General features: G+C 31.2%; 1 protein-coding gene across 1 annotated transcript; it reads left to right on the top strand.

Moving 5' to 3' along the window:
• The first annotated feature begins 4,208 nt into the window (after positions 1-4,208).
• Positions 4,209-8,505, top strand: LOC130443545 (uncharacterized). Its single transcript, XM_056778275.1, has 7 exons — positions 4,209-4,223; positions 7,228-7,360; positions 7,424-7,549; positions 7,615-7,799; positions 7,858-8,037; positions 8,137-8,290; positions 8,363-8,505. The coding sequence occupies exons 1-7, from the start codon at positions 4,209-4,211 to the stop codon at positions 8,503-8,505; spliced, it is 936 nt and encodes a 311-aa protein (XP_056634253.1).
• Positions 8,506-12,874: the final 4,369 nt, after the last annotated feature.

The raw sequence follows: 12,874 nt of genomic DNA, 5'->3' as shown, positions 1-12,874 counted from the left end.
ATCAAAATAAGGCAAAATCGAGACCAAACTCATATCTTACCCGAAAAGCAATCCAATGTCTTTGAAAGCCTGTTAATAGTATAAAGATTGCTTCAATAGAAGATTTTGTGTGAATCATTTGGTTCAGAATCTAAGTTATTGACAAGTGGACAATGTTTAAACTAAATCTAATCGATCAAAATAAGGCAAAATCGAGACCAAACTCATATCTTACCCGAAAAGCAATCCAATGTCTTTGAAAGCCTGTTAATAGTATAAAGATTGCTTCAATAGAAGATTTTGTGTGAATCATTTGGTTCAGAATCTAAGTTATTGACAAGTGGACAATGTTTAAACTAAATCTAATCGATCAAAATAAGGCAAAATCGAGACCAAACTCATATATTACCCGAAAAGCAATCCAATGTCTTTGAAAGCCTGTTAATAGTATAAAGATTGCTTCAATAGAAGATTTTGTGTGAATCATTTGGTTCAGAATCTAAGTTATTGACAAGTGGACAATGTTTAAACTAAATCTAATCGATCAAAATAAGGCAAAATCGAGACCAAACTCATATCTTACCCGAAAAGCAATCCAATGTCTTTGAAAGCCTGTTAATAGTATAAAGATTGCTTCAATAGAAGATTTTGTGTGAATCATTTGTTTCAGAATCTAAGTTAATGACAAGTGGACAATGTTTAAACTAAATCTAATCGATCAAAATAAGGCAAAATCGAGACCAAACTCATATCTTACCCGAAAAGCAATCCAATGTCTTTGAAAGCCTGTTAATAGTATAAAGATTGCTTCAATAGAAGATTTTGTGTGAATCATTTGGTTCAGAATCTAAGTTATTGACAAGTGGACAATGTTTAAACTAAATCTAATCGATCAAAATAAGGCAAAATCGAGACCAAACTCATATCTTACCCGAAAAGCAATCCAATGTCTTTAAAAGCCTGTTAATAGTATAAAGATTGCTTCAATAGAAGTTTTTGTGTGAATCATTTGGTTCAGAATCTAAGTTATTGACAAGTGGACAATGTTTAAACTAAATCTAATCGATCAAAATAAGGCAAAATCGAGACCAAACTCATATCTTACCCGAAAAGCAATCCAATGTCTTTGAAAGCCTGTTAATAGTATAAAGATTGTTTCAATAGAAGATTTTGTGTGAATCATTTGGTTCAGAATCTAAGTTATTGACAAGTGGACAATGTTTAAACTAAATCTAATCGATCAATATAATGCAAAATCGAGACCAAACTCATATCTTACCCTAAAAGCAATCCAATGTCTTTGAAAGCCTGTTAATAGTATAAAGATTGTTTCAATAGAAGATTTTGTGTGAATCATTTGGTTCAGAATCTAAGTTATTGACAAGTGGACAATGTTTAAACTAAATCTAATCGATCAAAATAAGGCAAAATCGAGACCAAACTCATATCTTACCCGAAAAGCAATCCAATGTCTTTGAAAGCCTGTTAATAGTATAAAGATTGCTTCAATAGAAGATTTTGTGTGAATCATTTGGTTCAGAATCTAAGTTATTGACAAGTGGACAATGTTTAAACTAAATCTAATCGATCAAAATAAGGCAAAATCGAGACCAAACTCATATCTTACCCGAAAAGCAATCCAATGTCTTTGAAAGCCTGTTAATAGTATAAAGATTGTTTCAATAGAAGATTTTGTGTGAATCATTTGGTTCAGAATCTAAGTTATTGACAAGTGGACAATGTTTAAACTAAATCTAATCGATCAAAATAAGGCAAAATCGAGACCAAACTCATATCTTACCCGAAAAGCAATCCAATGTCTTTGAAAGCCTGTTAATAGTATAAAGATTGCTTCAATAGAAGATTTTGTGTGAATCATTTGGTTCAGAATCTAAGTTATTGACAAGTGGACAATGTTTAAACTAAATCTAATCGATCAAAATAAGGCAAAATCGAGACCAAACTCATATCTTACCCGAAAAGCAATCCAATGTCTTTGAAAGCCTGTTAATAGTATAAAGATTGCTTCAATAGAAGATTTTGTGTGAATCATTTGGTTCAGAATCTAAGTTATTGACAAGTGGACAATGTTTAAACTAAATCTAATCGATCAAAATAAGGCAAAATCGAGACCAAACTCATATCTTACCCGAAAAGCAATCCAATGTCTTTGAAAGCCTGTTAATAGTATAAAGATTGCTTCAATAGAAGATTTTGTGTGAATCATTTGGTTCAGAATCTAAGTTATTGACAAGTGGACAATGTTTAAACTAAATCTAATCGATCAAAATAAGGCAAAATCGAGACCAAACTCATATCTTACCCGAAAAGCAATCCAATGTCTTTAAAAGCCTGTTAATAGTATAAAGATTTCTTCAATAGAAGATTTTGTGTGAATCATTTGGTTCAGAATCTAAGTTATTGACAAGTGGACAATGTTTAAACTAAATCTAATCAATCAAAATAAGGCAAAATCGAGACCAAACTCATATCTTACCCGAAAAGCAATCCAATGTCTTTGAAAGCCTGTTAATAGTATAAAGATTGCTTCAATAGAAGATTTTGTGTGAATCATTTGGTTCAGAATCTAAGTTATTGACAAGTGGACAATGTTTAAACTAAATCTAATCGATCAAAATAAGGCAAAATCGAGACCAAACTCATATCTTACCCGAAAAGCAATGCAATGTCTTTGAAAGCCTGTTAATAGTATAAAGATTGCTTCAATAGAAGATTTTGTGTGAATCATTTGGTTCAGAATCTAAGTTATTGACAAGTGGACAATGTTTAAACTAAATCTAATCGATCAAAATAAGGCAAAATCGAGACCAAACTCATATCTTACCCGAAAAGCAATCCAATGTCTTTAAAAGCCTGTTAATAGTATAAAGATTGCTTCAATAGAAGATTTTGTGTGAATCATTTGGTTCAGAATCTAAGTTATTGACAAGTGGACAATGTTTAAACTAAATCTAATCAATCAAAATAAGGCAAAATCGAGACCAAACTCATATCTTACCCGAAAAGCAATCCAATGTCTTTGAAAGCCTGTTAATAGTATAAAGATTGCTTCAATAGAAGATTTTGTGTGAATCATTTGGTTCAGAATCTAAGTTATTGACAAGTGGACAATGTTTAAACTAAATCTAATCGATCAAAATAAGGCAAAATCGAGACCAAACTCATATCTTACCCGAAAAGCAATCCAATGTCTTTGAAAGCCTGTTAATAGTATAAAGATTGCTTCAATAGAAGTTTTTGTGTGAATCATTTGGTTCAGAATCTAAGTTATTGACAAGTGGACAATGTTTAAACTAAATCTAATCGATCAAAATAAGGCAAAATCGAGACCAAACTCATATCTTACCCGAAAAGCAATGCAATGTCTTTGAAAGCCTGTTAATAGTATAAAGATTGCTTCAATAGAAGATTTTGTGTGAATCATTTGGTTCAGAATCTAAGTTATTGACAAGTGGACAATGTTTAAACTAAATCTAATCGATCAAAATAAGGCAAAATCGAGACCAAACTCATATCTTACCCGAAAAGCAATCCAATGTCTTTGAAAGCCTGTTAATAGTATAAAGATTGTTTCAATAGAAGATTTTGTGTGAATCATTTGGTTCAGAATCTAAGTTATTGATAAGTGGATAATGTTTAAACTAAATCTAATCAATCAAAATAAGGCAAAATCGAGACCAAACTCATATCTTACCCGAAAAGCAATCCAATGTCTTTGAAAGCCTGTTAATAGTATAAAGATTGCTTCAATAGAAGATTTCGTGAGAATCATTTGGTTCAAAATCTAAGTTATTCTATCTAATAATTATTATTTTTTTGCTCTACTCACAAAAAACGATCGACATTTATTTCCAAATATATTGAATAGATTATTCGAAAATAATGTATAAGGATCGCATCTTGTTTAAAATCCTGTTCGAGTATTTGGTTATGTAGATTTTAATTGTTTTGATCTTGATCCTACGTAAAAACTAAAATCAACTTACGACATTGAAAGGGATAAAACACTTTTACTACTTTTAGAATCAACATCGTAAACCGAATTAGTTTTGAACATCAAATTAGTAAAAGTAATTTTTCGTAATTGTGAGGTGAAGGTAAAAACCAGTGTGAATCTTTTTAGGAATCTAGTGGGAGACAAACGTATTTAAATCAATCGGGATGTACATTCTGCATCATATGATCATTTTAGTTAGTGATTTTACATCATGAGACCTTTTGTGGTACGTACATAATTTTTTGTTATTGTTTATTGGTTACGTAGTGACAGTGAGATGTGATTCGGATACCCAAAGTTACATCAAATTTTTTACGTTATCAAGGACTGTATCTTCTCGGGGTACATTACCAGTTATTAAGTGGTTACATTGTTTGTTAACGAATTTTTCAAGCGAAAAACGAGTTTTATAATATTTTATGATTTTTTCGTCATCTTCATCATTTTCTTCTACCAAATATCGTTCAATATCAATTGAACTATATTCTATTACATACTCGGGATTCTTCCAAGTTTTTAGTTGAAAATCCGACGTTTTTCTTTATCTTGCGATAACTTAAGAATCATAATCGTTCTAAAATTTAATCCAATCAATGTCGTTTCAATAGTAAATCTTCGTTCTGCAATAGTATGGTGATAATGTTTGGATAATGATGATCATCATTTAGATATATAAATATCTTAATGAAAATTGAAAATTTCACACGTATCTGCATAATTGAGCCACGTGTTGTACACGATATGTTTCCTACAACTACTAAAAACGTAGTTTTATTTTTAACTAAAGTTTATGGTGAAGTTTGGCAACAACCAGTTGACCATTTTATGTTCCTCAATTAATACAAGATGTCGGATTTGATGCGTATCAGACTAACGATTTCTTTCTGGTGCTGCAATTGTAGTTACACTTCTGATTGATCGAATCGTTTACTTAACTTTCAGTAGTTACTTTGGATTGCCATCCACAATGGCGCTTAAGAGGCAGAGGATTACCAGTTTTATCGCTGATTGGAAGTTTCTAGGTAGTTTCAAAAATTTAGCGATGTCTTGAACCAATCTACCAAATTTATTGATGCCTTCACGTGAATTCTCTTTCTGCATTTTCTATTTTGGTAGTTTGACGAAGAAAAAGTTCAGAAAGATGAAGTCAGACAAGGAAGCAGTCTTAAGCTATTACTATTAACAGCTATAATTGATGAATTAGATGGAAGTGCAGAAAATCCGCTTCAAATTGGATTTCGATAACTAGATCTACAAGTAAATTTGAACTATTGGAACCAAATATTGATAGAAAATTGAATAAAAATGATCGAAAAGAAAATTAAACTTATGGTAGTGGAAAAAATTGAAATCAGAGTTGAGGAGGAACAAGAATCGTGCTGGAAGAAACAGGAAGACAGGATTTGAACAATAGAAAAGAGAGAAGGATAATAAAGTATATTATGCATTGAGCAAGGGGTTCATAAACTGCAGATGACAGAACAAGTGAAAGAGGAAATCAAGCAGCTACTAAAGCACTTGGTGCCAATAGAAATATATGGTACAGAAAACAAATAAACTCAAAATTTAAAATATACAAATCAATAATAAGCCTTGTCAAGACTTATACTGCAGAGATAAAGAAAGAGGTCAAAAAGATACTGAAGAATTCTTATGGGAACGAAAACAAATGACGTGTACAGAAGAACTGCTTGTGAGAGAGAATGTGATAAATATAATGAAAAAAACAAGAATAAGATGAGTGGAACATGGAGAGCTAGATCTCTAGGTTGGAGAAAAAAATCAAGATCTAGATGGTTTAATGAGGTGGAAATTTGTTTGAGAAGAATAAGGGTGAGGATTTGAGAAAAAATAGAAATAGAAAAAGCAAAAGAGCAAATTGAAGGTGTAAGAAAATGGAAAATGAGTCTCCGTAAAGCTTAGATGGTGGTGCGAATAGAAAAATAATGAAGAGCATACAAAAAAAACAAAATTAAAAATATAGAAATCAACAATAAACCTAAGAGATAAAAAGAAGCCGAAAACATGATGAAAAAGAATGTCTAAGATTTAAGATCGAGACGGTTTGACGTGGTAGATAGAATGGGGGTGGTGAATTGAAAAACAATAGAAAAAGTAAGGGTTGGTGAACAAACTGAAGATGTAAAAAAGCCTCCGCTTAAAAGGGTTTCATAAAGGTCAGACACGTGCCATAAAAAGGATGTCGTGTCATATATAATAGTTTACATATTTCCAATATTTTTCATTTATAACAAGAAACAATATCTTTGCTTGATTATAAAATAAAAATTAAAAATGAGTCATATCCATATAGCTTAAAATACGAATTCAACAACAAATACACGAGTCAAAATAAATTAATTCAATTAATTAATGTAAATTTTGATGATAATTGTTTATCTGTCGACTCTCGAAAGTTTCTAATTAATTCACTCAAATTTCTCGTATATTTGACGTAATTTTTGATTATTTTAAACAAAATGAAATTTTTCTCGACAATCATTACGCAAATTTTGTTGTTAAATATACTTCCGTCCGATTTCTATTCCATATTATTTATATAATCAACAGTATAAATAAATCAGCTCGAGTAGCGTTTATAGACATTCTCCTTCGTGAGATACAAGATTAATAAAATTGATTAATTAATACAGGGTATACGAAAATATGAAATATGAAAACTTAATTTGGTCAGAAGACATCGATGATTTTGTGTTTTTCTTCAAGAAATTGAAGCTATTGATAGAAAAGTTGTTGTTTAATTCTGACTATCTATTTATTTAATCATACAACAATTTTTTAACGGAGAACATCATTTTTTCATGGTCGATAATTTCGGACACATCCCGAATGTATTCTGAATATATCCTGAATGTGTCAAATAAGCGCATGCTTTGTTCAAAATATGTTCTGAGCTGAACCTTCTTCCACTAATTGTATTTTTAAATACAATTACGTAAAAAAAAACAAATGGGTTAGAGGTTATTTCGTGGTAAAAATCCTCACCCATGTCCGAGGATACATCTGACGCATTCAGAACCGGTTCGGTGGTCTGTACTCCACAAACACGTGATTTCAAATCCTGGACATTTCAAACTGCGCATTAATTTAGCGACTGAACATATTCAGGATTTCTACTTTTCCTAAATTTTCTTCTTTCGTTCTTGGTCAAACTCTGCGAATATCTTTTTTATATTCATCGTTTGTAGTACTAATAAATCATTTTTCAGTTATTGTCTACTTTAGTGGCACTGGCCAGTGCCAGACCTGAAGCAGGATACAGCTACAGCGCCCCATCTAACTCATACGGAGCTCCATCTGGTAGCGGTGGAGGCATCGGAGGTGGATTAGGAGGAGGACACGGTGGAGGTAATTATCATTATTTATATAAACAAAACTATATTACTAGCAATAAAAAAATTTCAGGTAGTTTTGGAGGTAGCGCAGGTCTCATTGAAGCAGGTGGTCACGGCGGCAGTATTGGAGGAGGCAGTGGATTAGGAGGTGGATTCAGTAGCGGATTCGGAGGTAGTATCGGCGGTGGATCTGGAAGTGGTAATTTAAAATCATAAGTCCTATTTAAATGAATGAAATATTATATAAAAAATTCGTTGTAGGATTCGGAGGTGGTTTCGGCGATGGTGCTGGTAGCGGATTCGGTGGTGGATTCGGAGGTGGTACTACCACCGTCCAAAAACATATTTACGTTCACGTACCCCCACCAGAACCTGAAGAATTCAAACCACAAAGACCAATCCCTGTTCCTCAAGCTCAAAAACACTACAAAATCATCTTCATCAAGGTGAGTTTGTTGGAATTTCAAGTTTAATCATATTAATAATTTTTCTACTTTATTATAGGCACCAAGTGCACCTGCTCCAACTGCTCCAGTAATTCCAGTCCAACCACAAAACGAAGAAAAGACTTTGGTCTACGTTTTGGTTAAAAAACCAGAAGAAGCTCCAGAAATTACCATCCCAACTGCAGCACCAACTCAACCCAGCAAACCTGAAGTATACTTCATCAAATACAAGACACAAGTAAGTTTAGTTTAGTTTTTATACAGTACGTTCTAAAAACATAATCCATTAACCATTTAATAATGAAGTTTTTATGAACATTCGAATTTTTTTTTACAGAAAACAGCTGATGGTGGCTCTGGATTCGGAGGTGGTATTGGAGGAGGAATCGGAGGTGGTATTGAAGGAGGAATCGGAGGTGGTATTGGAGGAGGAATCGGAGGTGGTATTGGAGGAGGAATCGGAGGTGGTATTGGAGGTGATCTTGGAAGCGGTATCGGAGGAGGTAGATAAATATTCATATAAGTTACAAATATATTTGATTATAATGATGTTAATCTACTAGGAGATGGACTCGGAGGTGGTCATGGTTCCGGTATTGGAGGTGGTCTTGGATCAGGAATCGGAGGTGGACACGGAAGTATTGGTGGATCAAGTGGTGGTGTTTCTACCAGCTATGGACCACCTGGTAAATCCGGATCTTACTAAATATTCTAAGACGGCGTCAATCAATCGTTACACCAAAATTTATCCCAAACAATTCTACTGCTTCCTTCATATTTACAAACTTATAATCAAGATGGATAAGTTCGATGGTCGTTGCTGTTATAGCTGAACATCCACCCCCCCTTTAAACAGCTAATGGTTATCGGAAATATCTTTTAACGTACAGTTTGTTTATGGATGGAAGAAGTTAAGTTTTGATTAAACTTTGGTCTTATTTGATAACGGTGATGAAGGTTTTGTTCGATTTGTGGACGCCGTTTTTTGCAATTTGTTCATTTGGACTTGTTGATTTGTTTGAAATTATTTTTGAGGCAATTTTTATAATTTTATCGACAATAATTTCATTATGTAAATATTGTATTATTAGTGTATGTTTTTATATAATATATTTCATATATTTTTGTATATTTTTTTAAAATACGGTGACAAATAAATGTATTTTTTTTAAATATTTCTTTTCATTCATTCAAATTCAACGCTTAACCACTCACCACCATAAGACATATGTCTTTCTATATTACTTTTATGTTTTTAAATGTTCTTGATTTTAGGTTTCTTTTGATTTAAAATTAATTTTTCTATTAATTTTTGAAAAATAGATAAAAATTGACGTTTCGACTAATTTTATGTCTTTTCAAAATTAGTCGAAACGTCAATTTTTATCTATCTTTTAAAAATGAGTGAAAGAACTAATTTTGAAACAGAAAAGACTCAAAATCAAGAATATTTGGAAGCAAAAACATATCGAAAGGTCTAAGAAATGAGAAATTAAAGAAATTTCTATATTACTATACCAAAATATTGAAGAAAACTGAGAGGAAAGTTGAATTGGTTGCCTCTAGATTGATTGATTAAATATACTGTTAAATATTTTTCATTTGATAAATTAGTTTGGTATTGAAAAGCATGGTTTTCATTAAAAAAGTGACCAGTAATGTGTCACTGTTGTAGTTCACATGTTAATAGCTTTCAATATAGAAATATAAATTTTTCTAGGGAAAAAAGAAAAGATTTTACAAAAAAAATTTTTTTTGTAAAATTGATTCTTGATTTAAAAACGTATTATTCCCTAGATATTCCTTGTACAAATTCTTTTGATAATGTTTTTGCTAGTAAAATAATTAGAAATTCAAGATATGCGATATAAAAAGCGACATGGACATATATCTCCATCTAAATGGCAAAAAATATATTTTTTCACTTAATTTTCATTAAAAAACGTGTTATTTTCTGAAGAGCCCTTTTATATTTGATATTTCATCATTTTTAGAACAAATTCTGATTATTTTACGAATTAAATAAAGGGTATGTTAAAATATGCGTAGCAGTTAGATTAGAAAAATTTTCGTGAGAAAAATGAAAAGATTCTACATAAAAAGCTTGCTTTTTCACTTTATTTTTGATTCAAAAACGTATTATTCCCTAGATATTCCTTGTACAAATTCTTTTGATAATGTTTTTGCTAGTAAAATAATTAGAAATTCAAGATATGCGATATAAAAAGCGACATGGACATATATCTCCATCTAAATGGCAAAAAATATATTTTTTCACTTAATTTTCATTAAAAAACGTGTTATTTTCTGAAGAGCCCTTTTATATTTGATATTTCATCATTTTTAGAACAAATTCTGTTTATTTTACGAATTAAATAAAGGGTATGTTAAAATATGCGTAGCAGTTAGATTAGAAAAATTTTCGTGAGAAAAATGAAAAGATTCTACATAAAAAGCTTGCTTTTTCACTTTATTTTTGATTCAAAAACGTATTATTCCCTAGATATTCCTTGTACAAATTCTTTTGATAATGTTTTTGCTAGTAAAATAATTAGAAATTCAAGATATGCGATATAAAAAGCGACATGGACATATATCTCCATCTAAATGGCAAAAAATATATTTTTTCACTTAATTTCCATTAAAAAATGTGTTATTATCTAAAGAGCCCTTTTATATTTGATATTTCATCATTTTTAGAACAAATGCTGTTTAGTGTACTAAATAAATAAAGGGTGTGTTAAACTATACGTAACAGTTAGATTAGAAAAGTTTTCGTGGGACAAATAAAAAGATGCTATATGAAAAGCTTGCTTTTTCACTTGATTTTTGATTTAAAAACGTATTATTTCCTAGATATTCCTTGTATAAACTCTATTGATAATGTTTTTGCTGGAAAAATAATCAGAAATTCAAGATATGCGATATAAAAAGCGACAAGGACATATATCTCGATCTAAATGGCAAAAAATATGTTGTTTCACTTAATTTTCATAAAAAAAACGTGTTATTATTTAAAAAGCCCTTTTAAATTTGATATTTCATCATTTTTAGAACAAATTCTGTTTATTGTACGAATTAAATAGAGGGTGTGTTAAACTATGCATAGCAGTGAGATTAGAAAAGTTTTCGTGGGAAAAATTAAAAGATGCTACTTTTTCACTTGAAACTTGATTTAAAAATCAATTGCGTTTGTTTCAGAATAAAAATATAGTCTCTATAAGTGATTCTTTGGATCTGAATCCGCTTGGTATCTCTCTGAACGAGTTATTCAATACAAGAAAAAAAACTGTGTTTTCATGCAATTATTGCTTTTGCTTAGAAGTTTTTATTCTCACGATTTGGTGTGTGTGTGGACGCCTAGCACATCAACATATTAAGTTAAGCCCTTTGAAGGTTTTAACTAAATTTGAATCATGTTTTAAGTACCTTTGCCAAAAGTAGAACTCCTCGTAGAAGTTAAATCAAAAATCGCGTTTTTGTTAGACTTATTATTAGAAAAATGATTTTAAATGATGTTAATTGAGAAATAAAAGGATATATATCTTTCTTGGGACAATAAAACCACCCAAAATGTTTTGGAAAAATAGTAATGCGTGTCCCAAAATTAACGCAATATTTGAATTAAATATAAAACAGAATAATTTATAGAATAATACATCGATTAAATCGCCTCCACGGCTTTAGATCGAAGTGGCTGAATTTCGTTGAAGCAACGTTGAATCTCTTTCTTTGAGACACTCGTAGTTGTGAGTTTGTTGACGTAGTCAAACAACCCCATAAACAGAAATCTAATGGTATTAGATCACACGATATAGAGGGCCAAATTTGATCACCGAAACGACCTAGCAATGTTTCATGTAGTTATTGAAGTTTCACCACATTAATATCATAAAATTTCGGCAAAACCAGCTGTGTCATCATTTTCAAGTCCAATTATACCTGTAGCCCAAAATACACACCTAACAGTCACACGTTGTGAATGTATTTGTTTTTCGACAATCACATATGACACAGAACTCTAAAAGCAGCAATTTCGGCAAGCAAAGGCTGTTATACCACTCTGATGAGATATAATAACGTCCAAACTAGTCAGTTGTTACAAGCAAGTTATTGGGGATGTTAACATCGCCAGAAAGGTCGATTTATATCACGCACCTCAGAGGAGATGTAATTGACTATTAATCGAAGGATTAGCCAGGAAAGTAGTTGTTTTCTCTTTTGAAGAACGGCGAAATATATTTTCGAAATAATAAATTCCGAAATTATTTCAGTAGGAATCGTTTATTTTGATCTGAGATCCGATTAATGAACAAATTTATTCAAATTAAATCAAAATGATATTGAATTAAACGATGCGAATCCAATAAATAACAATTAATTCTTATATTAGAGACTATTTAAATAATTTGATGATAATTATTTCGTTCATTAATCTATTTTTTCTACTTTTTCCACGAGAGTTCGACAATAGTCCTGTCAATTATTATATCGTAACTTTCTTTTAATAATTCTTATATTAGCGACTATGTCAAGGTATCTTTTTATAACAAATTACAGTTAAATTTTTCGCAACACCATCTCTTTACATAATAGTAAAGCGTACCTAGATGAATCAGCATTAAAACTTATTTTACGAAACAATTTTTTTATAATAAATAGTACGAGCAGTACGTTCGAAGGTTCGAAGGTTTTTTGTTCTTGTAGACGTGCAATATTTGGACGTTACAAATATATTAATAAAAGAAAAATACTGTTGTTATTGTGAAAAAAAATCGGGCGCTCGTTGTACGAGAAATAAGGAACAAAGCATGAACGGGAATTAAACCCATTACCGGCGATTCCGGAGGTTGACGCCTTAGCCCGCTCGTCTAACGAACGCAATTGAAGTGGTGGGGTAAACTAACAAGCCAATAGTTCTTAATCCTAAGAAGTGTTACAATAAGCTCATATAGAGGTAAAGCTGATAAAAACGTAATGAAAAAAGACAAAAGCTCTCTCTCCAAAGCATCGGTCTGCAATTTGTCGCATAGAAGTTCGACAAACCGTTAATATCAAATTTTCTATCCAAAATT

The sequence above is a fragment of the Diorhabda sublineata genome, chromosome 1 (assembly GCF_026230105.1).
Source record: "Diorhabda sublineata isolate icDioSubl1.1 chromosome 1, icDioSubl1.1, whole genome shotgun sequence".
In the NCBI taxonomy this organism is placed as follows: Eukaryota; Metazoa; Arthropoda; class Insecta; order Coleoptera; family Chrysomelidae; genus Diorhabda; species Diorhabda sublineata.
The sequence above is the reverse complement of the archived record's forward strand: the minus strand, read 5'-3'. Positions and strand labels throughout refer to the sequence as shown.